Below are 27,500 nucleotides of genomic sequence, written 5' to 3'. Positions count from 1 at the left end.
GAGAAATACTGACATTACGTCACTTGTACGGTGAAATTGCGGCACATTACGTCACTCGTAATTTGCTCGTACGAGCTTGTACGTCTGCTCGTAGTTCGTCCGTTTTGAGACGATTAGATAAATGCTGTCACAGTAAATCGTTGAGATGCCTTCCATTCCAGTTGTAGGGACACTGACCTGGCTAGTTCCTCAAGAACTATTTCTGTGACCCTCACCAGATCTGAGATTACTTTTGTCTTCTCTTTTGCACATGTATATGTTTTGTTTTCATATTTCTGGTGAAATAAAATTCACTTCACTTTACAATTCTGGACTGCAGCAGTTAATATGATACCAAAAGTATTTTTCTTTGAACCGTAAAAATGAAAGTATGAAAAGAGCATTGGATTGATGCCACCCAGATCCCTTAATTAGTATCAGTACAGTCCACCACTCTGCTATCAGTGACAACTACTTTTTCTAACCTACCTTACCTGATAATACTATTCTTGAAGAATACTATACATATTTCCTCCCTAACTTTGCTTTGAAATCAGGCGCAACCTGAGATGACCGAAGCACACCTTGAACAAAAGCACCCATAAGGTTCACAGAAATACTTATTCATACCAAGAGCAGCAATTAGGGTTAGTATAGGAAGAGGCAGTTTTAGGCCCAGCTACATACACGTAGTATCTTTTATGATGGCTGATATGCAAAAGTAAAATTATTTTATTTTATTTTAATCATATATAATGTAGGTAACTGTGAGTAGACAAGAAATGTGATGAGAAAAATTGTATTTCTAGATGTACTTTACTATTTTGAGCTTTATCTCGTACGAGTCGTAGAATCATACCTATGGATTTTATTTAGCTCACATTGGTTATAAGTAATTTTGCCGTCAAAAAGTATGGAGTTGAAAAGAGAGAAGCACTGTCATTTTCTTCCAATGTAGATTTCAAAATCATTTTGCAGATGACTTTAAGATGTAGTAAGGAACAAATCAGTTACCGACTGAACAATGGAGACCTATGATGATACACTTATCAAAATTGTTTAGAAACACATGTACTGCTAATTATTATAAAGTCATCTTGCAGGTTATTGTGTACGGAGACAAATTTCTTTGCAAACCTGTCTTGAAATTTAGCATCTGTAGTGATACATGTACCACTTTAACACATTTTTTAAAATTGTTCTTATAGCAAGAGTTTTGTTAAATGACATTATTGTGTGTGAGATTCACCTGCCTTGCTAGATCATAGATGCAATTCAATAGAATTTTCTAACACTGAACTCTATACATAATCACCTGCCCTAAAGGATTGATTTGTTAGTTTGATAAGCAACACCTACAGTATTGGTAATAAAGTAACCTATGCAATGAGAATAGAGGATATATTATGACTCCTAGATGCCTAAATTTAACCCTTTCACCACCATGGTTTGTCCCAAATCCATTGTTTTCTATGGTAAAGTTGGACCTGTATACAGGGAACTGGGGGTGAAAGGGTTAAAATGCATGTACATGTAGGTCACCACTATTCACAGCTTTATAGGTCACCACTATTCACAGCTTTAAGTTTAATAGTTGGGTATCAATGGCATTCTCCCAGTTGTGCGGCTCTAGTGAGTGTTGTACAATGTATGTATGCAAACTTGACTGTAATGTTGCATTACTGAATGGAAATCATGAATTCAAACAAGCTGGCGGTTCATGTATGACCCATACAAGTTCTTAGTAGCTGGTATAACATTTTCCAATCATTGTTGTCGTCCACTTTCATTCACATTATGTGTCACATAATGTTAGTGATGAACACTTCACAATTTGCAGTAGCTATGAATAATATGACACAAATAATATAATGATAGTGAAGTATTGTGCAGTGTAAAAGTTTGTCCTACACACAAGCTGTGAAGATATTAGACCAAAGTATCTGAGTGATTAAATGAATTAGTAAACTGTGCGCATAGCGTACACCTTCCACATGTATACATTATAGAGTTACAATGTCAGAATCATGACTTTCACTTTCATCATTTGCGTTCTGTTGTTTTTTTTCTCCACCAGGTTGTAGAGATATTATGTGTAGTTGTATTAGGATTTGTTGTGAAGACATCCAGCAGTGGCTGCCTTGATGGAGAATGGCAGTCTGATCAAAGTCAGGACCCAAATGGAGAAATATCATGTCATCCATGTACAAAGTGTCCTCCAGGCCAGGGAGTGGTATCTGAGTGTACAAAGTTCTCTGATACAGGTATTATCTAGATTTATATTTCTTAGGGGTGACATTGAAATTCTGTATCAAATAAAAATCTTTTAGGTCCAGTTGCACATCTAATGCACTTTTATGTCACACAGTACATGATTTGCAAAATTTTATCAGTTTTTTATGTGCACTTACACATGTATACACTGAGACATCTCATGGACCAATTGTCTTGCAGTATGTGAAAACTGTGTGCCAGGAGAAACGTTCTCAGCCATAAGCAGTGAAATAGGTGAATGTGAACCGTGTGTACATTGCAGTCCACACCAGCAAGTTATTAACAACTGTACAGTCATAGAAGATGCAAGCTGTGGCCACTGTCAAGTTGGTATGTAACAATCTCCAAAGATAAAAGTTAAAAAAAAACACACCCTAGCAAGGGTAAGATCATGATATTTGCTCAAGGTATGATACTCATGGCGGTAATATTGATGATGCCAGAGCTGAAGGCAATGATGCAAGAGCCGAAGGCAAGAGTATCATCAATATTACCATCATAAGCTCTTGTCCAAAGGCAGGCAGCAAATCTGGATCTTGCCTTTGCCAGCATGTATGTGTTTGATTTTATTACATCAAACAAACACTTTTGTTTTCAAAACTTTGCATAGAATGTAGTCAAGTATAACGGTATAGACTCGCTACTGTAAAACTTTCCATTTCTTGCTGGATCCCAATGCTACAGTGAAGTTGAAGGTCAGCTGGAAATAACGTCTAAAAACAGAAAGACTGTTGTTTAAGCTTTTCTTGTATGATACCATCTAATTCAAGTTGAGAGCTATAAATTCATGTTCCTTTTTCAAGCCATTTCTACACAGAAAATACCCAGCAAATATATGCAATGATGTGGTATGGGCAGAAATAACATGGGTATTCCAGAACGTGGTAGCAGGCTATAGCAGGGAAAGCAACAGGACATATATCACGTAAAGTCAGCCTTGTTTCAATTTACAAAAATATTCTATGAAATAAAGGATGATTCTGCATGTGTTTTCATTATCTCAAGTCAGTACACTATGGTCTAAATACAAGTACTTGTACACGTACCGGTATTTGTTGTCTCACTAAGTCCTTGTTCTGGCAAGTTTCAAAGGCTTGTCATACAACAGCTTTTGCCAGCAGAGAGTGAATTGCAGGTTCTTGGGATGATGTGACTCAAGTTAGGTAAACCATAAGTGCAAGCTATGAGATGCATTTGAGCACATGCACCTTATACATGTACATTTGGGCCTATGTAACTTATAACATTACATTTTACAATACTTATTTTTACTTCATTCTGGATTTGTATCAAAGTAAGATCTATTTAGGATGATACATTTTTGCACTAAATTTATTTAAAGTTTAACATCAATAGCTTCATCATAAAAATTTTGGAAGTGTTAGCAATGAGATATAGCTTATCCAACACCTGTATGTTGTGGCCAATATTGTGTAAACAATATGTCGGTTGACACTAATTATTTTTCCACTCTGGATCTGTATCAAATTAAGATTCATTTAGGATACTAACATAGTACACTAAATTTTTTTGAAGTTTCAATATTAATAGCCTTCTAATAAATTTTTATGAATTGTTTTACTTATGCCATATGGCTCAGCCTATACCTTATGCATTTGGACCCATGCATATTTAGCAAAAAATGTGATAGTTGACACAGATTATTTTTTCTCCAATTAGAATTTGTATGAACATAAGATCTATTTAGGACAATACATTTATTGGGCTAAATTTATTGAATTTCAATATATGAAGAATTTGGGAAGTGTTTCCCTGTGAAACATAGCATAGCCTACACCCTCTCAAATTTGTATCATCTTCTAAAAAAGGGAGGGATTCATCAAACAATTTTTTGAGTGGTGGGTAGTGGGGTCCGATTATTTTTGGAGAGGTGCTAGAAGAATTTGCTGGCCCACTCCTAGCTATAATAACTGAATACTCCCGTACCTCTATATTGATATATACCTAGAGAAATATTGTTAAAATTCCTCAAATGGTTGAATCCCATGACCTCTCAACATTTTTTATAAATGACAGACTAGTTATTTTTAATCTTGCATACTTGCATGTATGACCCCAAGCTCTACAGCAGATGTATCATGTAGCAGACTACTGGAATAATATGCTGTCTCATTGATGGCTGACACATACTTCAAAATCATCCAATAAGCTCAGAATGTTTATACATACTGACAATTGTCAGTCATTACTAAGTGAACAAGAAATGGGTCCCGGTTCACAATTTCCTTGGCTTAAAGTTGTGGAAAGTGGGTCTGAAATCGTTGTAGAAGGTTGGTAAGTAAATCTCGTGAAGGTTACAGGTTCATGCAAAATCTAGCAAAAAGCTTGAAATTTTCATGTGTCCCCAAAATTATCAGACAATACAAAAAATTAAAATCATAAAGTTGGATAGTTGCATGAATTATGACATAAATTATGTACATATTACTTGCATATGGGTGCGTGTGTGATTGGTATTTGTACTGCAGTGCAAATACCAAATACATTATGCCATGGCCTTATACCGGTATTCATAATTATCAACATTATAAGTAAATAGGAACTCTTTTCTGTTCATGTCATACTCAAATGTTAATGTGCATGCATGAGTGGATGTGAGTACAACTGTTCATGTGTGTATAAGTACAGCAGTAGACTTGGCCTGTGTTGGCCTGTGTTGGCACCAGATTGTCTCATCAGAAAATTTACCCACCAGATCACGATTTCAATGGAAAACAAAAGGCTATCACACCTCCATAATCCTCTTACAGACTAGGACAAAGGCGATCCCAGGGATCGCCAAAAGGGCCTTTAACAATAAATCAGTAAACAGTTGACCCATTGCACCTAATTCAGAGCATGTAACTACATGTACCTATACATGCTATTCATGCAGCACAACTGGACTGGACAGTCTTTGTATGGAAAAGGTCATCAAGAGACGTAGAGGTTGAATGAGTTCAAAGTACCAGCAACCACACCCCAAAGCTTCAATGGTCTGTTTCTGTTGTATTGATAATGGCAAGTAAGGTATATATAAACATCAAAATCATACAGCAAGTTTATGTTAGACTATTTTCAAGGTATTATTTCAATAAGGGGCACATTTTTGTTACCATATTGTTCATTGTAAATGTACCAGTATTTTACTTCTGTTAATATATGACATGCTGGCAAGTCATCAATCTATGATTGTTAATGTAAGTCCATATGCAGTGTGTGTATGTGCAGACTCATGAAACAGATGTATGGAAGTAAGTGTTTTGAATGTTTTCATAAGGGGCATGCCTACCCATATATTTTGGGCACTGTGTGGGCGTAAGCATCCGGTAGTGAATGTTAATCATTAACAAGACTTATAGTACACATACAGTATTTTCCTGATGTTTGTTGTATTCGCTTCACAAGAAACAAAACCAAAACTGACTGTTAATATTAATGTTTGCTAAGTGAAGCATTTCTATCGGACCATTTATTTCTGCTTTCAATATTCCACACATTACAACTGTCTGTTACATGTATTTATAGCAACAAACCTTGACCTCCAGAATCTTATTTACTTTTGTCCTTCTTGTTTTTCTGGTTTAAATATTTCTTGTTGTTTTTCTGGTTGTACTGTGCAGAAATCATTGTCATAACATCAACGTAGAATTTTCCTGCACTGAACAGATAGAAACAACACTTATTGTTGATCTTTGGTATGTACCAATTCTGATCAAATTTGAGCGACACCGTATAATTGCGGTATTTTTATCAAAATTTTAGCAAAAGTCTGAAAAAAAATTGACCAGGAACATTTCATAAAGGCAGCAAAAATTGACTATGGTGTTCAAAGGATTAACATCTTGTGGTATACCATTGCTGGGTGTGACATACATGCTTTATATACATGTACCAGTGTATTCATACTCAGAATTAACAAAAACTGGTTGACAATGTTAATTGGGAGGGATTTTATTAATATTTAATTCCTCAATATGCATCAATATAGTATATATAGTATTTTTAGGTGAAAATGCTAATTTTTCAAAACTCATGACATCATCACTACTCAGCCATGATTCTGTTCTTTCATCGCTTCTCCTACCTTCCCATCATGCAACATGTAAGGTCAGAACAGCTGAAGATAAGCTTGCACACCGAGGATCATTTCTGGTTCGATGTTGTTCTACAACTGTTTATTGACACAAAATATTCCGTTGCTTCAAACCCTCCATATTTAGATGACTGAAGTATTGTGCTAAAATCGTGATTTGGAGCTATGTTGTTTGATTACGTGGAAAGTCAACATATCATCAGATGGCATACAATTGAAAGTCATACAATTTATCAGATAATAAGTGACCACATGTAATATTGTATGCATAGATATAGGGCTGTGCAACCTTTCTACAATATGCTGCAGCTTCACTTCTTGTAGAAAAAACTTTAAAAGGTATTACTTGACCCATAAAAGATTGATGTGCATTATTCTACCTTGCTACATGTAAATGTATTAAAGTGATTACCAACCTTAGTTTTCTATTTCTCCTCAGTCCCACATCCTTGGTCACCAAGGAGAAGTATGAGCAATTGACTGTGATATTTGTACAGTTTCTGAAATACTGTGTGATGCATGGCATGCAGCACCTTTCCCCATACCCAGAATTGATTGAGGAAGCCATCACCCCAGGGACATTGCTGAAATCATTTTTAAGAACATTCTTACACAAAATGAGTCATTATGATTACAAAATAGTTATTTCAGATATTACATGCACCAGTATTTAAATGAATGTAACAAAATGGAAAGACTCCATATGTGGTAGAGAACACCCTTGGTCTTGACAGCTCATTATTGTCAATCCTTTTTTTCCACTTCAGGTTATTTCTACAATGACTTGACTGATTTCTGTGACAAATGTAGTTACTGCTTTGAAGGGTATTCATATCGGCAGCCGGCATGTGATTTGCCTGACATACCCAAGGAATGGCAATGTATCCCTGTAAGGAATACACCCTATCCACCGCCTCATCTGCATTTCACAACAGACGTACTGGCTACGGAGACTCACATGTTTAGTGATGGTGCACCTAAGCAAGGTAGGAAGTTTATATCATCCTGTGCTCTCGCTGTCGCTCGTAACTTTCGTAAATTACGAACAAAAATGAAAATTTACGGAAAAAAATGAATGCCCGATCGGCCATTTACGAACGATTTTGTTATTTTTGAAGCCTGATTTTCGGTCAAGATTGTGAATTCCGGGGAAATACTGTCATATCTCGTCTTTCAAAACCTACGCTGCCCCTATCATCGGCGCATCGACACATGGTGATAGCTGGCTTTGGACTTTGACCTGTAATAACATGAGCATGCGCGAAAAGGTTTCAAGATCCCCGGGTCTTGTAATCTCATAGTGGTGTGTCATGCATTACCACCCCATTACGGTAGTTTCGAGACCCAAACACTCACATGCTGTCAACTTTCCGAATGGACTGTTGAAGCGGATCGAGGGAAGCGGGCAGTTACAAATACTTTGGATTGATAGTATCCAGTTGGGAAAGAAAGTTGGGCATAAAAACGGCAACTGATATGAAAAAAATACGAAACAATGAAACCGCCGAGCTAGAAGAGATCAAGAACAGTCAGCCTGAAAGACAGTCGAACTACAGCAGAACTGCAGTCCGGGCCGCGCATGGTTGAACATGTACTGCTGCACAGTGTTTTCTGTGCATGGAGGTGGAAGCGAGCCGGAAATCATAGATGTCATAGATTTGTCATTTGACGATCTGCAAATTGAATTTTTCAGTCAGCTTGCCAATTTTAATAGGTTTCCTTCAAATATTTACAAGAAACTGTCTCAGGACATGTTATGAATACTGATAGTTTTCTATGATCCAGAGAAAATGCTGTGCACAGTCCCATGACCAAAAAGTTTATCCAGACAAAAAAATAAATGACGATCATCTGCAGCGTTTTAAAAGTGTAACTGTCTCTAAGAAAACATTAGCAGGATCACCAGTCTCAGTTTGCATACTTAAATTTGATTGAGATGAGACAAAATTTGTGCGAAACCACATACTGCCAAATATTCTGATCAGTGGTTGTTAGTCCCCACGGACACCGTCCGGGGGGACTTATAGGTTTGGTCAAGTCCGTGCGTGCATGCGTGTGTGCGTCCGTCCGCCGTTCACGCAGATATCTCAGAGATGCAAGAAGCGATTTCATTCAAACTTGGTACAAGGATTATTTCATATGTCATACAGATGCACGTTGATTTGTTTTGTGATACGATCCAGGCGGCCATTTTATTACAGTTTTTTCATGTACAGAGCCATAACTCAGACATTTTTCAACTGATTTTATTCAAAAATGGTACAAGGACATTGACCAATGTCATAGATATGCACGTCAATTTGTTTTATGATACGATCCAATATGGCCGCCTGGCGGCCATTTTATTACGATTTTTTCATGTACAGAGCCATAACTCAGACATGTTTCAACCGATTTTATTAAAAAATGGTACAAGGACATTGACTGATGTCATAGATATGCACGTCAATTTGTTTTGTGATACAATCCAATATGGCCGCCAGGCGACCATTTTATTACGATTTTTTCATGTACAGAGCCATAACTCAGACATGTTTCAACCGATTTTATTCAAAAATGGTACAAGGACATTGACTGATGTCATAGATATGCACGTCAATTTGTTTTGTGATACAATCCAATATGGCCGCCAGGCGACCATTTTATTACGATTTTTTCATGTACAGAGCCATAACTCAGACATGTTTCAACCGATTTTATTCAAAAATGGTACAAGGACATTGACCAATGTCATAGATATGCACGTCAATTTGTTTTGTGATACGGCCCAATATGGCTGCCAGGCGGCCATTTTATTACAATTTTTTCATATACAGAGCCATAACTCAGACATGTTTTAACTGATTTTATAATCACAACTGGAAGTTGTGATATAGAGGTGGTTTCAACCGGTGTTTGATGTCGTCCATTTCCGTAAACGACAAAAAGTCAAAAACTGCTGAACAGACTGCGTTGATATTTGATACCGATACATAGACTGGTTCCAAGGTTCCAATTCCGAAAAATGGAGCCAAACGGAGCGCCGGTTAGATAGTTTTGGGAAATTTCTAACCCCGCTTTTTATCTAATTGATTTTAGGGGTCTTTCATATATGTAGTTTTGGAATGTACACCAATCCTGCATTGTGGACTGTTTTATGAGTTGTTGAACAGAAATGAGGTTTGGATGAATGTTAGAAATATGCAGGATGGCTGATTCGAAGTATAAGAGATTTCTATGGTCTTTTGGGCATCAAAAGCATTAAAAAAAACATATTTCATAGTTTAGATTCTCACTTTTGAGATGACCCTAGGCATTTGTTAAGTAAACATCCTTGAGTCAATATACAGACTTTGACATTCCAGAGATTAAGTATCCACAACCTCACATGTTACAGTCTTTCACTACAATGGTATGGCCCAAACCCATTGTTATCAATGGAGAGTGTGGACCTGTCTACAGGAAATTGGGGTGAACAGGTTAGACAATGACGTTACAAGTTGTAGGTTAGTTATGTAGCACCAGCATAGAGTCCTGAGCATCTGTCCATGTGTTCTCACAGCAAATTACAGGGAAAAAAATTATTTGAGAAGTTTCTCTCCTTTAAATAGAAGTATATTACAATTTAAACCTGTCATGGATAGATTGCTCTCAAATGATCTGAAACACAGTTATTGCCCATTAGCAACAAATCTATAGCAAGATTTATGTAAAGTTCATGAACTTACACAAGGTATTAGACAAAAGATGATCATGATTTTGCTACTTTTCAACATTTATTTCAATCAGATTTCCCCAGCTTAGTGTATAATTTTGTAATCTTAATTACTGTCAACTTAGCTTTACTAACTTATTCATACCTCATTATTCTTACACTACTGTTATACCTTATAACCACAAAATTTCAAGAGATGCATGTATGATTGTCACTTAACAAACAATTTACAAATAGTCTTCTGCTTTTTCTCCATTTACATATACATGTCTCTTTTCTCATAAAAATGAGCTTAAAATCGCAATGTGAAAAATAGTCTTTCAGCTATATGTTGCTCATTGACTTCGTGGTCTGTCTAATTCACAGTGAGTGTGGTTGTTGATAAATGCCATTGGCGGTATTTTTTACAGCGAGGGCACGACTTATCGGAACACCAAACTAGGTAATTACCCAGCAACTTAGCTGAGCACTTTGCAATTTGACCTGGCATTTACCTAAACAAGAGTCTGTTTTATTGTCTGAAGACTGATAAGGTATCCACCAAACTCAGCAGGCAGCTCCCACTGAGTAAACTGATATGCCTACACAGGAACAACCCATTTTCAACTGGCATATAGTTCATGGGAAAATTGTGAAAAGGGGGAATAAATATTATGATGTAACACAATCTATTGTACTCATTTTGTGTCCTGGGCCTGAACCTGACAGGTTTTGCCTCTGTATGTTATTTGGAATTGAAACATCGCAGCAACCCTTGTAAATCCAGAGTTACAAAACTCGTCAAATTTACCACCTTCCATGAGCCCACCACCAACGTTGATGGAACAGTCCATTTTTATCATATGATTGGATGGTTGCTCTGACAGTCAGTGTTTCTTCAATGTATGTAATTGTAAAAAACTGGTAATAACATGCATATATACAAAAACAGGACACAAAATGACAGCGGCAAATCATGTTTTACACTTTACAACATTTTATTCCGGCCCTTCAAAACTCTTCCATCAACTACATGCAGCTGCCAGTCAAAAATGTTTTTTGCAGTGTAGGCATATCAGTTTACTCAGTGGAGGAGCTGCCTGCTGAGTGTGGTGGATATCTTATCAGTATTTAGACCATAAAACAGACTCTTGTTTAGGTAAACGGCAGGTCAAATAGCAAAGTACTAAGCCAAGTTGCTGGGTAATTACCTAATTTATATCTTGTTCACATTGGCAACCCAACTGAAATTTGGGCCGACGCAAAATAATTGTCCTTTTGGGATTAAATTTGGTCCGTGTCCACACCTACCGGTACCAGAATTTGGGCCGACGTAACTTTACCTTCCTTTGTGACCTCTGACCTGTCAAAGTTCAAAATGGCGCATTTGAATATGGCACGCTGTTTCTACTGTTCATGATTTTCCTGTGTTTTTACGCACAAGAAGGGCAAATATGACTACCACTCACCCTTTTAATCATCGGAGAGATCTTCACCATTTATTGGATGAGCATATGGTATATATAAGACCGCGGTGGAGAAATAACCAGTGCGCGGCATTTTTGACATGCCTCTCTAGTCTATTACGTGCACTGTGGAATCGAATGACATGGTCTCGTTTGCGGAACAAAGGTTGGTGGGAAGTTCAGCGTACATGGGATGATATTAAAATGTAAAGACTGGATTGAAAACTTTCGATAGGTGTAAACTTTAGTTTCAAACGTCGTTTGTTTTGTGCGAATAGGGTGACTAGTTCAACTTCGATCCATAGCGGAGGCCTGGTCAACTGGGACCAGGGCCGACGTAACGTGTCCACACTGGCGATTTGCGTCGGACCAAATTTTGCGTCGGCCCTGAGTCGGCCCTGAACCCCCCCTTCTAACCGGGAGCAAACTGAGTCGGCCCAGGGCTGACTCAGCGTGTCCACATTGGTTTTTTACGTCGGCCCCGGCCCTGGTCGGGACCTGGGCCGACGCAAAGTCGTCAATCTGAACGTACCATTAGTGTTCCAATAACTAGTGCGCCAAGTGTAACATAATGACCATAGGTCATTATCACATCTGGAAGTTGTGATATAGGGTTAGCTTCAACCGGTGGTGGACAGTGTCCATTTTCCGTAAACGACAAAAAGTCAAAAACCGCTGAACAGACTGCATTGATATTTTGTAGAGATATTCAGACTAATTCCAAGGTTCCGATTCTGAAAAATGGAGCCAAACGGAGCGCCGGTTAGATAGTTTTGGGAAATTTCTAACCCCCCTTTAACTAATTGATTTTAGGGGTCTTTCATATACCTGGTATGTAGTTTTGGAATGTACACCAATCCTGCATTGTGGACTATTTAATGAACTGTGGAACAGAAATGAGGTTTTGATGAATGTTACAAATATGCAGGATGGCTGATTCAAAGTATCAGAGATTTTCATGCGCTTTTGGTAATAAAATTGATAAAAAACAACATATTTAATGTTTTAGATTTCTCACATTTGTTATGACCCTTAACATTACAGACTTGATGACATAACTAGCTGCTGGACCTGTTTACTGGCGCATTGATTTAAAGACAGAGATCGTTTTATTTTGTAATAAGGACGTGTGATTTCGTAAAACATAGTCTATTAGCCTGGAAATGTGATTTTTGGGAATATTGCTTACCCCACTGACAAACAGTGTGGTTTGAAAATGGCTGGAATTCACTACTTCGAGACTTTGTTTTCTGTGTGCATTTACTGACAAACTCCAAACCCGCAGCACCTACCCATTCAGTATTTCATGTACAGGTGTACCCAGAGATAGAGTAGTTTCACAATGTGCCAGTTGTGATCAAGTGCCATTGGCGCTATTTTTCAAAGTTGGTACAAGGACATTGATCAATGTCATAGATATGGACGTCAATTTGTTTTGTGATACGATCCAATATGGCTTCTCTGTGGCCATTTTATTAAAAGTTTTTCATATACAGAGCCATAACTCAGACATGTTTCAACCAATTTTATTCAAAGTTGGTACAAGGACATTGACCTATGTCATACATATGTACGTCGATTTGTTATGTGATACGATCCAATATGGCTGCGTCAGGCCATTTTGTTACGATTTTGTCATGTACAGAGCCATAATACTCTCAGGCATATCTCAACCGATTTTATTCAAAGTTGGTACATGTACAAGGACATTAACCTATGTCATACATATGTATGTCAATTTGTTTCTTGATATGATCCAATATGGCTGCATGGCAGCCATTTTGTCACAATTTTTTGTGTCCTTAGCCAAAACTTGGGCATGTCTCAACTAATTTTATTCACCGATTTTATTCATTGTACAAGGACATTGACTTATGTCATACATATGCACATTGATTTGTTTTATGATACAATCCAATATGGCCGCCGTGTGGCCATTTTTTTCCAATTTTTTCATGTCCGGAACCATAACTCAGACATGTATCAAGCAAATTTATTCAAAGTTGGTACAAGGACATTGACTTATTTATACATATTTATGTCGATTGGTTTCACGAGATGGTCCAATATGGCCACATGGTAGCAATTTTGTTATGGTTGTTTCATGTCGAGAGCCATAACTCTGGCAAGTCTCAACTGATCTTATTCAAAGTTGGTACATGTACATTGACTTACGTCATACATATACATGTTGATTTTTTAAACAGTAAGATCAAATATCGCTGCATGGCGGTGATTTTGTTACAATTTTCAAATGTACAGAGCCATAACTCAGACATATTTTCACCATTATCATTCAAAGTTGGTACAAGGACATTGACCTATTTCATACATGTGCTCGTCAATTTGTTTCACGTCATGTAGCATTAACATGTCAATTGTAGGCTGATATGTCAAGAAATACGTACTGCATCAAATTCCATGAAACTTTATACAGATGTTAACTGATGTTAAGCTCACATTGCTTTAACATTGAAAAAGACATTTATCAGTGCCATTTTAATTAATTTGTAATTGCATAAGTAATGAACTTTCCTAGTTAGGGTGATATAGCCACAAATTAATACAACGTCAAATGTGATGAAACTTGGTACAGATGTTGATCTCAGAGTGTTGTAAATACTGCATCAAACTTTATGAAATATGGTACCAGTGATAATCTGTCAAGTGTTAGAATTGTATGCAAAAATGTTTTGCAACATCCTGTTGATTAATTTCTAGTTGACTCATTTTATGTTTTCATCACCAGGGAACTCATTCTTGGCCATTGAGCGCCATCTGTATCAAAGTATTTTTATCACAGACCCAATTAATGAAGAGGACTCTATCCTCTCTGAGGACCTGTAATCAAAGTACCCATTAACAAGTGGGGACTGTGTCATCAACGATGACTTGTTTAAAAAGAATTTTAGAGATGAACATGGCACAATGACTGCAGCTATAGAGGCACCACCTAGTACCTATGGATGACGTGCATACTTTCAAAGTAACAGAGCTTTCCAAATATGAAAAACAGGGGACAGATTTTCTAGCATCTAAAACTTGTGCAAACACTGATAATATTTGATAATATTAATGACCGCTTCATAAATTAATATATATAATCATCAACCACTGACTACACACACAAAGGGAGTTATGATTTGTGTCACAATATACTTGAACATGTTATGTTGTGTAATAAAGATAGAGTAATTGAATAACATTCATTGGCCGTTGACCAAATTACATACTTTATTGAGACAAGGAAGAAATTTCAATGTTACAAGCATTCATGACCCATGATGTACTGTGTTATTCAATAAATCTTTTGAAAATGCGTATCAAAATATGAGTGTTCATTGTCAAAAAACTAAAAAGGGATTTTTCATTTTCTTTTGTCTATAATGAAATCATTCATCATTTCTATCCCCTTAAAATCATCTATTGAGTACCAGAAGTGCTTGTTGAAAGTTGGTGGGTTCAGAATAACATAATTTGTGCTTACTAATATTTTTTGAACCCAATTCGTAAATTTACTAACAATTTCGAAAGGCCAGGGAGAGCACAGTCATCATTGTAATGGACCATTACACCAGGTGTGATTTACATGTATTGAAGTTTAATGGTATTTTCCTAGTGATCTTGATGGGTGATCAACTCTTCGTAATGGTCAATTTCAAGCAGTTCTATAAGATATCTCATATGTGAAAGATCATCTACAGAGCACCAAGTCCAACCCGTGACTTGTGATCAGTTTTCTGTAAATCAATAACTTTCTGTACAGTAAGTTAACAAAGACAGTATAAAACAAGCTATTGCAGGGCTCGAACTTAACGGTTGCCCGCTTGCCCGGGGCAAGTAAAACCTGACATCGGGCTGGTAAAAATAAATTACACTTGCCCGGTCGGGCAAGTGATAGACTTTGATAAAATTTACATGTTCTGGGAATAAACAACTCAAGAAATTTTCTTAAACAATGTTCGCTGTTTCAAGTCACTGAAGCGGGTATCACAACCAACAAGCTGGACGTCAACATTCAGCGAGTGATATTCAGCTGTTGTCTTTCCTCCCTCGGGAAGTCTGATCTCACTTGCTTGTAGCTTGTGACTCCAAGGGGGTGTTGGTCAGTAATTTCAACAGCCACTTTGCACGCGGTGACCTGACTGAGACAACGCAGACTGTACGTCATAGCGAAGCAAACCACCCTGTTTTCATGTAAATTTTTGAAATCTACGCCTGACAATGTTAGTCTGGTTCCCTGACCCATTTCCCCGGTAGAGGGCGTGGGGAAATATAGGAACCCTATATTTCCCCACGCCCTCTACCGGGGAAATGGGTCAGGGAACCAGACTATGACAATGTCACCAGGATCTGTGTTGGGGGATACAGTACACGTTCAACCGGCCGGCCACTCAGAAATCGACGGTGATAAAGCTAATGGCGCGGTCGCAGCATCGAGTTCAGTGGAAAGTTAAGTAAAGAAGTAGAAGTGCGACATTTATGAAAGGAAACGACAACGGAAGTTTCAAAACTCAAAGATTTGCTGATGCGAATATCGATTAATGGGCCACCCCTTCAACTGTATGACCCCAATCCTGCACTAGAATATTGGTGGACGAGTGGGCAGAGATCACGAAGACCAACACTAATGGATCGTAACAATTAACATGATTATCAATACAGACAAAACAGAACCTGCATTGATATGATGCCGTCAGCCACATTTTGAGATTGCTTGGTCTTCGTGATCTCTGCTCAAACAATGTAAACAGACAAAAAAAATCGGGCAAGTAAGGTTGTTCCTCGGGCAAGTAAAATTTCTGGAAACTTACCCGCAGGGCAAGTAGGTAAAAAAGTTAAGTTCGAGCCCTGTATTGAAATGATAGGTTTAGCAGATGGATACTTCATGATCCAAACTGTCATTTATGAAGTTCCAGCCATACTGTTCAAAAACTTAAAATTGCTCCTTAACTACCAGTGTAGTGTTGGTTGTATGTCATTGCAGGACCCATTGAAGTTCTTGTATGCAGAATATGAGTGTGACATATATTCTCAACAGTTAATATCTGTTGACTAGTAGTACTTGGCATTTACCTCTGAAACTAGAATGCTGTGATGACTGCGTTGGAGTAACATGTACACGTACACCAATTCATACATGATATTTCAAGCATGTTACACACATGATCAGTTTTATCACACATGATCAGTTTTATGTGCTTGAATACCTTTGCCATTTGTGAAATACATTTGTCGCAAACTCAATGTTCACTGCAGTAAATCCAGCTACCCATTTTATTGCAGAATACTGAACATTCCTAAGTTACACAATAGAAGACCCTTGACCCTTGACATGTACTTTTTGTACAAAATAATTCATTCACATTATGATGCTCCAGATATTCTAAATCAAATCTGCTTTTATGCCCCCAGTAGAAATTTACGCAGGAAACCCCTTTTTAAACCAGACTTGTGTTCTGTTAATTGCAGAAAATTCTCGACAGTGCCCAGATGCATGTCTGTTTTTAATGATATCTCTTTTAAATGTAATATAGATATTTTTTCTACGCTGTGTTGTTTTAAAACTATTTTTTCCAGTCATTTTAACAGTTCTCCTTTTTGATTCGTGTATGTTTTTTTTCAATTTAATGTATCGTGCTACTTTTATGGTTGTCTTGTACATTTGTCTTGTGATTGTGTGACTTTTTTGTTTCGCAGATCTGTTAGTGGGTTTGCCCGTTGATCTGTGTATCAAATAAAATAAATAAAATGCAGTACCCTCCTTTATATCATAGTCTTCATCATGTACATTACTCTCAGTAAAACTACTTTTCCTTCAAATGAAAATGCATGTATCACTATGTGTGTATCATTTACTGAGCAATTCACAGATGTGGCTGGTAGTCACTTGTTGTAATCAACTGCCAATAAGACAGCCTCATCAAAAGAAAATCGCCAGCCATATCTTTAAATCACTCACTTTATGTATGTATGTATCTATCATTCAAAAAAGCCATCAATTTTACCCCTTTCACCATTCTGGTTTTTCCCAAACACGTTGTTGTCAATGGTGATTGTTGACCTGTTCAACAGCATTTGGGTCAACAGGTTAAAAGATTACATACCAAAAACAGCCAGTGTGCCATTTGAAATCTGTCAGTTCATTCAACTGCATGATAAAGTGACTTTGCAAGTAACACAATGCAAGTTGACCTTTAGAGGTCAGAGTCAAGGGTCACATCTCCAATCCTTTTGAAGAATCAGAGACCAAAGCAGAACAGCAGTTACGTCTATACTGCTGTTATGAAACTTTTCTGTCAGAGATATTGTGAACATGTACAAGTACAGTATTCCGGCAGGATATCTCACCAGAATTTGCTGGAACTCAAAGTATACCGGTACTGTTATTTAACTATAATGATAGGAATTTCCATCTTCCAAGGAAACCAAGTGTCAATATTAAAATTTTTGAAAATAGTTATGGCTTGTTTTAAATTACCAAATTTTTGTGATATTTGGTATTTAACATTTTTGCAGCTTTCTTCCCAAGGAGTGCATTTTTTTACCTCACACATGTTTATTTCAAATGAATTACAGTCAGTTTCTAATCAAAAGGGTTTTCCAAACTAGGATCATTTCAGAATATTCACTGAATGCTATGCAGTGAATGTAATGTTGAGGTATTCTGGGAAATCTTCACTAAATGAAATCATCAGGTACTTTTGAGTAATAGAACCGGTCTTGTCAAAATTTATATTGATAAATCACTGTAGTTATAAAGATGTTTTGCTCATAGTGACAAACGACAGCATTGATGACATGAACTGTGTGTCATATCATGTCATGAATTGTTTATGAATGCATTTACATCTCAGAACACTACCGTAGTTTAGTAACCACTATCTCCTATCTACCTACCTCTTCTGAGATATATATGACACTAAATGTGTAAGACCTGAGATCAAAACTAACACTTTCACTTTTGTAGAAAATATATCATGGCTTCCGCACAGGTTCTCACTCAAGTTTTGCAATGTTTATGTCCCAATACTGATTGCTATAATTCTGTATGCTTTCTTTCGGTGTTGTCAAAAGGTAATGCTGCAGCACTGGGTGATGTGATGGCAACGGTACGAGCAAGGAAAATACCAGTAGAGCAAGGAAAAACACTAGTGACAGTAACGGCAACAGCTGCTGTAGGGATTTTATCCACAATAGTTATCATAATTGTATTTTGCAAGTGGAGAAGAAAATTTAGGCTGAGTACCAGTCAAGCAGATACTCAGCCCATGATATCTGTTGACACTGCAAACCAAAATACAACACCAACAGCAGATACCTTCATTTGCAGTCCCCAAGATGATGGTACATGTGAGAGTGACAATGGGGGAATGGTTTAAAATGCAATTGGAGTCCCATATTGGGGCTGAAAGATACCAGGATCTGTATAAGGATGTGTACAGTCATAAAATGAACAGAGGAACTTTAACAAACACTACCACTACTACTAATGTAAACTGTCTCAAAAAGAAACATATTCTATGATACAATGATGTAGCATAGATGTATTCTTATAATGCTTAGATTAACAGCCACTCTATGATGCTATGCAAAAGCCAAGCTTGAAGTAATACCTCCAGCTGTTGTCTCGTACTGAGCCATGCTTTACAACAATGCAGAGGTGACACACGTGTTTTGCTGTGTTTGAATATTGTTTGTTTTGACTATACCGATGCATTGAAGTGAACACAGTGGTATGAATGGTATTGAACCATAGTGTGCTGAATATAAACTCTCCTTTGATACCATTGACAAATTGTTCTTGCCAAAACTCTACTGATGTTAAAGTATTGTGCAATATACTTTTCTTGGTTAACTTTTAATTCTAAGAAACTGAGTACATAACTTAAAGCCCAATAGCTGCGAATGTGTAGTAAACCAATCTCAAAATATCCCCCGTTTTCCAAAGGTTTTCTTTGAATAAGACCCATTAAAGACTGAAAAAGTGTACATTACTGTCATAAGTGTCGGAAGAGGCATGTAAATTCAAACATTTTAACATTTTATATTTCCCGCAATTTTCAAAAACTAATCATGAGACAGAGAAAATAAATATTACAACAGCAAAATGTGTGTTTTCATTCAAGTAAATGGCATAATGCTCGTTTCTTTTATGATCACGATGTGTATTTGCAGGAATTACTGCATTTTTGTTCCTTATCCATGAGGGTGCCATTTTATGAGTACAACACCTGTTTATTATTTAACCTGTTAAACGCGTCGGCCCTGTTTATTATTTAACCTGTTAAACGCGTCGGCATTGTCCAAATCAGTGAGCAGTGATACTTCTATACCCTTCAGTTAGCACATTTACACGAACCAACTTTGGTTATAAATAAAATCTAGAAAATAATGAATAAAATCCGCAGCTATTGTGACTTTAAACATAGCTGCAAGCATTGTGAGACAACATCTGATTATCTCCACACTGTTATTCAAACTATGTGACATAATCATAGTGTTGTCTCCAGGTAGTTTCTGCCATAATTGACACTGATATCAATGATGTTGGTTGGCAGGAATACAAAGTGTTATATGATATTTGTATATTTGATATACAATAAAAAAACAAGTTCCAATGATTGTTTTTGTGTTCCCTGAAAACATAATTACTGATGAAAATGTGCGGATACTCCAAGATTTTATTTTATTTATTTTGTCTGGACAAAAATTGTAGCCCCCGCAGTGTCCAAGAATTATGCCCAATGTCTGATAAAGAGTACATTCTATAAAAGAATTGAATACTGAGTTACACTGCCATATCGATGTTTTCTATTTTCATTGTTTTAAAAACACAGGCTTACATGTGGGCATCTATTTTTTGTACAGGTAATGACAGACTGGCATATATTTACGGAGACATTATGTAAGATATCCGTACGATGCATACGATGCAAGTTTTATTGTCATTCCTAGAACTTTGCTGGTCTTGATTCTTGCCATCTGCCCCTTGTCAAAAGTTTGTCCAAATACGTGTCGGTGTCGTACTACCGGTATGAGTCTACTCCATCATTTACACTCATAAATATCTGTAATAGACCTCTAGATGTTGGTTCCATGTCTCATAAACATGTATTCACTTATGCTATTCTTTGTTGTAAGACATATCAGTATTCATTAATTCTGTTATGCGTCTTCACTGTATTCAAGATTACTGATAAAAGGTTGGTTTATACCTTTTGTTCTGGAAATTTTGAAAACAATTAACATGGTGCTGTAAAGAGCTACAGTGTATACTGAAAAACTATGTACTGATTCTGATTAAAAGACAGACAGTTATCCCTCTGAGTGAAGCATATTATTTCATATTTTTTATTTTGGCATGATATGCTGATGTGTTATAAGCAATTGCTTTCCTAATTCAAAAAGTACTGTATATCAATATATTCTTACTGTAAAAAGTTTGATGTTTTGAGCTTGAAATTGCAAATACTTCACTTAAGGTGGAGCTGCATGTTGCCAACACAATTTTTTCAAAGCAATATTTCTCATCAAAGATGACAAGGAAACCCCCTCGTACTATATATTTTCAAAAAGCAGAGATTCTAAAATTTATTATGGTAGCAGTAGTTTACTCAAATGATGAAGTGGATGTATATTTGGGGTAAAAACCCTCAATTTTGGTATTAATGATGAAACGTAATATTTCACTTGAACGAAGAGTATATGTAGAAAAAAACGACTATTTCATTTGGTATTATCTATCCTCATTCTAAAATGGCAAGAGTTTAAAGACTGGCAATAAAAAAAAATTGATTAAGATCATGATAAGCAAAATTAAAATGCCTCTTATTCAAAATGTAAGGACTTTATTGCCAAACGAAATAGTGGTTTTGTTAAATAGTGTTTAAAGAACATAATGTGAAAATTTCAGAAAATTTGATCCAGTCAGACTGTAGTTAAAGTCTTTGGAAATTTCAAAATTGGGAGGAAAAAGTAGCCAGAAAAATTGGGTGATTTGCATACATTTGCATAAATTAACACTTCTTTATCACGCAACTTTTGACTGCTTGACAAGCTACAAGGTGAACCCGGCCAATATTTTGATCTTCTGTTAACAAATTAATTAAAATTAAATAAATATTTGTAAAAAAGTGATTTGTGAGCAACATATGCTGTGTTGGGTGCGGCGCCCCCTTAAATATGCTCTTTCTCATGCAATGGTCATGATGAAATAGTTATTTGTAGCTTTATTCACACAATGTGTAATGTGAGAAACAAATAGATACATAAGAGAATCATCTTTCTATCCAGATCACTTTAACTGCTAGCTTAATCTTACATTTAGTGCTACCAAACTTGATTTTAGAGAGAGTATATTAAGGCTGAACATGCCTCGGGGACAGACAATCGGACTTTCAAATTTCTACAATTGTTTTCTGATCTACCAGGTGTGGGGCTTAAAGCTCTTGGAGAAAGAAAAACTTTTACCTTCTTAGTTTTACAAAAATCCAGAATTTAATTTTCCCCGTAGAGCTAACACAGGAATGGTGGCCATTTTGAATGTCAAATGTCACAAAATGTTGGGTAATTTGTTTTGCTAGTTCCAAAATTTGGATAGTGACCTCCAATTTTTATTGCTGATTTGGTAAGAGAATGGTTGAAAGTTTCATTCAGGAAAGTTTGGAAAGTCTTACACTTTTGAGGCTCATACTACCTTAAGGGTTAATGTATAATGTGTATCTTTGATATTCATCTCTCCTTTTTCTCCTTCTCCTACCACTGCTTTTGAAAAACTTGCTTCATATGTAATCCACAGGTAACTACCTATAGAAAGCAAAGGATATACATGTAATAGGGAATATAATTTTCTTCCATGAGAATCATTTAGTGCCTTATTTTGAGTGATGCTGTTGAAAAGTATTCCTTTGCTGGAGGATGGTCATCCCATGAACTTTTTGATTGACATTAAGAATTGAAATTGATAATCAGACTGGTTTTAAGCACAGGTGCTATGTCCATAAAGATCATGTGACAGCACCCTTTCAACCCACTTGATTTGTTTTTATAGAGTTCATAGCAAATGATACCTGTATTTACAATTGAAAACTCTTCTGCTAAATAATAAAATATGTTGCAGCAGATGGCACTATTATGTGGAATAGTAGCACACACTTTAATATCTATACAGGACAATTTGTTTTTATGTCCACCACTTTCTTGTGCAACTTTAAGTTAATGCTTGGGGATTTGAATGTCTTCAAATTGTGGTGAAATTTTCATATTTGTATTTTTTATTCAATTTCCCATTTGCTTCTTAAATTGTAAATGGGATATAGTTTCATTGAAGTTATCATTGGCAAAAAAGTTTGCAAAAAAAATGAGGAGCAAAATTGTAAACTTTATGAAGATGTCAGTAACTGTGAGTCAGAATTTATATGTTGGTGATATTTTGTACAGAAACACAACCAAAGACCTCCAAGCCAATAATAATTTGTGTCCTTAAATATTACTGCTTGATGAATCACCAAATATTGTTTGCATTAATTCCCTGTAGTACAATATCACATGAGGACATCTTTATCTTGTTATGGTAGATTGTATCACTAATTTTGATGTACCAGACTGCATGGTGTTGTATGTGTGTGTTTATTGCAACAGTTACCAACCTTAAATACTTTGCATTGGTATTTGATGGACTATGCATCAAAATGTTTTCAAATGCACTTAACATTATGATTATTACAAGCTAAGGCCCATTGAAGCTATTCAATGTTGTATGTATACTCACTCTGGCCTGCTACATTGAACCAAGTGTGAGCCAAGTGTCATTGACATGATGTTTTTGAAATTTAGAAAGTTGCACCACTACAATATATGATTATTGTAGTTATGATTTGTCTACATGCATATATATACACATCTTTAATCAGTGTAATATATACTCACTGTGTACTCTAAGCACCTATACATGTTCCTCTGCAAACTCTCCTTTTTTGCGAAGAGCATTATTTTACGATATTATGTACTGGTATCTATCTATCTATACATGCATGCATGCATGCATGCACACCTGCGCACGCACACACACACACACACACATATAGAACAACACAAATTACTTCAAGTATCTGTTACTTAAGTTTCATGCATGCTGCAGTCTGAAGATTGCAGGATGCATGAAACTTAAAGGGAAACCGATGTCAGAACCACACCTGTGCGAGTTTCTTGTTGACAAACAGTGTATTTCGTGCACGATATCTAGATGCACCTCATCAAATCACCATATCTTGGGTACAGTTTTTTACATTGGTTGTATTTGTCCTATATAACCTTTGAGAGCAGTTCCGATGACTGTATCCCTTTGAGTAACATATTATTACTTTGTACTTTCCGCATCAAGCACTGTAATTTCCCATGAGGACATCTGTGTGTGTGTGTGTGTGTGTGTGTGTGTGTGTGTGTGTATATATATATATATATATATATATATATATATATATATATATATATATATATATACTGAGAATCTAGGAACTTGTAGTTGTCACTCTACAGGCTGTTTCATGCGCTAAGCAATCATCAGGAGTGAAGGTTTGGCGGCAATAGAACTGTTTATATTGTGTTGCAGGTGGGCATGCATATTCAAATAAGCGGTTGTGGCCAATGGCAAGTCAGAGGAGGAATTTGCTGCGGTGTCTGCACTTTGAGAGGAATTCAGCACGTTTGTTGAGGGTTGATTTGCTATCTGAATAAATTATATGGAGTTTTTCTGTTATGCAAAGGTTGCAGCGTTTGGTTTTATTTGAATAGGGGGGAGCTCTGTCGATGATTGACCATTTGATGTCGTAGTTTATGTTGTTGCCTTTGAGCTTCCATATGAATTTTGAGAGCTCTGTGCTATTTCTGTGCTTGGGAGTTTTGAAAGTGTACTTGTGATACGTGTATCTTTGTTTGAAGGTTGAGTCCGTGAGTCCAATGTAGTGTTTCTGATCGTTGCTTGTGGTGACAGTGGCTTTGTATATTACTGAAGAGGTGAGGCAGTTTCCTGAAAGTGGACAATCGTCTTTTTTGCGGCAGTTGCACCACTTCTCTTGCTCCCTGTCTTTATGTAGTATTTGGTTGTTGTGGGCTTTGATTATACTTCCCATGTTTCTGGAGCAACTGTAGCTTACTTTTACGTTGTTTTTATTGAAGAGCTTGTGTAGACGGTGGCCTTCTGGAAATGGGTCTTAATCAAGTTCAGGAATGTTCTGCCGATGTTGGTTTTCACTGCCTTGTTGAACGGGGGATTGTACCAAATGATTCGTCTGCTGCGTTTTCTTTTGTTTTCGTTGCTTGGTGACGGGGGCTCGTACTTCATTTTGTATGTGTATCCACTTTGTTTCAGCGCCTTTTCGAAGTCGGGGGCTGCTTTCTTGAATGTTGTTTCACAATCTGAGATGTTTGATATTCTGCTGTTGACTGAGGTAGGTATTTGTTCCAGGATTGGCGGGGGTGGTTGGATTGTCTATCGACGTAGAGAAGCTGGTTGTTTGGTTTGCTGTATGGTTGGTAAGAAGCATTTTCCAGATTGAATGTTACGTCAAGGAAGTTAGTGGTCTTGATGTTCGCTTGGATAGTTATGCGGAGATCAAATGCGTGGAAAATGGAAGTGAGTTCCTTTTTTAATTTTTCACATTGCCTTGCTGATTTACTGCTTGTGATGGCGAGCCCGTCGTCTCGGTAAAGACCGGTGTTTTCTTTGCCGAGTTTCTTGCTGAGGTGGGAGAGGATGTACAATCCGACGAGCTCACATATCTCAGCTCCGTCAAAACTTCCCATGGTTATGTCAAACATGTCTTCTGAGTTTCTCTTGGTCCATACGGAATCGTTGTTGAACAGTGCGGATTTTCTGGAGTGCATTATGATTTCTTCTTCTTCGTCGGAGATGTCGGTGTATTTCCGTGCGTGATGGATGGCTTCTGTTAGCAATTTCTTTGTGATTGACGGGTAGAATTCTATAATGTCAAAGGCGATGAAACTTTTGCTTGCTTTCCGTTGAATTCTTTTGAACCAGTTTATGACATTTGACGTGTTTTTCCATTGATTTAGATTGGTTTTGGAGAGTACATCCTGGTTAATGCGGTCAAGAATTGTCTTGCTTATGGTGCCGATTTCTGTTTTGGATGGATTGATGAGTCTGCAGGTTGGCTTGTTTATGAAATTGTCCTTGTGGTCTTTTAGGGTGATGAAGGCTTCTTTCTTTGCTATTGTTTCAACCCTGTCTTCGATGTGTAGCTTTTCGGTGATGGATTTGGCCTCCTTGTTGATTTCGTAGATGCTATCATCGTTCACTTTTTTGTATGATTTAGTGATGTTGTCGTGTAGGAGTTTACCGTAATGTTCCTTGGATGTTTTGTAGAAGTTAGTAGTTTTGTCGGCCGGGATGATAAGTTTATCAACATTTCTTATCATTATCATCCTCCTCTGTAATAACTGACTTGCCATTGGCCACAACCGCTTATTTGAATATGCATGCCCACCTGCAACAAAATATAAACAGTTCTATTGCCGCCAAACCTTCACTCCTGATGATTGCTTAGCGCATGAAACAGCCTGTAGAGTGACAACTACAAGTTCCTAGATTCTCAGTATTACCGCCCTGCAGAAATGCATTGAGCACTATACTTTGCCTGCATTGACAAGCAAACCATTTTCGTATATATATATATATATATATATATATATATATATATATATATATATATATATATATATATATATATATATATATATACCTAATTTTTTGCGTGTTGTTTCATATTTCTAATTTCAGCTGCCCATCGTTGAAAATTGAAAGAGTTCATAGCTTCTGTTAAAAGTAGGCATTTGACTGATGATGTCAATAATTTTTGCAAAAGTCTTAGGATTGAAAATAAATGCAGTCAAATGCTCAAAAGTCAATATTTGTATGCGTGAAAATGAACCTCTGATAAAGATAAAGTCAATGGTAATGTTTTAAAACGTGACCATTCAATATTGTGAAAGGGAATTGCAATTGTCTGTATTTGTGATCTAACTCAGTAGATCTTTTGTAAAAAAGATTGAAAATGAATCAGCCAGAAAATGATTCTTAGTGTGTGTGGAACAGAAAAACTTGTCTGCAAGACTTAAATTTTATAGGGCCAGTAATGCTAACTTTTGATGATTTTTCATTATTTTTATTTCATCTATTACAACTTCTTATTCCATCCCCTAAGAATGTTGAACACACACTATTTAGCTAGTCAACCTAGCATCTATGTGTAAAATGCATTGTTATTGTTTACATTTGAATTCTAGTCTGATCCAGAAGTCACTTTTCAACAATATCAATGCTGTTTACAAATGTACGGAATGAGTTGACAATCTGAACACTGTGTATATCAACATGCCTTGGGGAGTAGAACAAGGGATTACGGTTCACTCAAAACGAAAATGTCAGACATATTATCAAAAATTAGCATTACTGGCCCTTTAATGTTTGCTTAATTTGTGATGTATTTAGTTGTCAATTGTACAGCTGCTTTGTACAACATCTTTATGCCCTATGATCTTGTACACTGGTAATATTTCCTCGACTAAGCTTTGTTCAGATCACAATTTTCTCACTCTTCAAATATGAAATGTAAATTTATAAATTGTGCTTCTCATAGTAGATTGCCAATAAAAATATAAAATCATTGAGAGATGAACAAGTTTTGTTCATACTAGCTTAATTCATAGTGGATTGATCTCAGTTCCAGGTTGTTGAAAAACTTTTTTTCTTGGTGAACTACATCTTTTTCTGACTTTTGCAAATCTTATTGTAGCAATATTTTAACACTACTTTCTGACCTTTGCAAAATGTGTAATAGATTAGAGCACGATTTGAACTTGAACACAACATTTGGTCTTCTGACGTTCAATGTGTGGATTATGGTTCCTGTATGGTCAAATGCACATCCAATTTCACTTGATTTGTAAAGTCAAGGAAAATTGAGCTGTAGTTGCTGTTCTAGTTTCCATC

General features: G+C 36.6%; 1 protein-coding gene across 1 annotated transcript in view; it reads left to right on the top strand.

Annotated features, from left to right (window-relative positions):
• LOC139130726 (tumor necrosis factor receptor superfamily member 16-like) overlaps nt 1-27,189 on the top strand; it is a 32,968-nt gene extending 5,779 nt beyond the window's left edge. The window contains exons 2-5 of the mRNA XM_070696508.1: nt 2,057-2,243; nt 2,434-2,583; nt 7,117-7,335; nt 18,566-27,189. Coding sequence (XP_070552609.1) covers nt 2,057-2,243; nt 2,434-2,583; nt 7,117-7,335; nt 18,566-18,870 — 861 coding nt within the window. The 3' untranslated portion in view covers nt 18,871-27,189. The remainder of the gene's footprint in view (nt 1-2,056; nt 2,244-2,433; nt 2,584-7,116; nt 7,336-18,565) is intronic.
• Nucleotides 27,190-27,500: the final 311 nt, after the last annotated feature.

Source organism: Ptychodera flava, chromosome 4, assembly GCF_041260155.1.
Source record: "Ptychodera flava strain L36383 chromosome 4, AS_Pfla_20210202, whole genome shotgun sequence".
NCBI classification, from domain to species: Eukaryota; Metazoa; Hemichordata; class Enteropneusta; family Ptychoderidae; genus Ptychodera; species Ptychodera flava.
The sequence above is the reverse complement of the archived record's forward strand: the minus strand, read 5'-3'. Positions and strand labels throughout refer to the sequence as shown.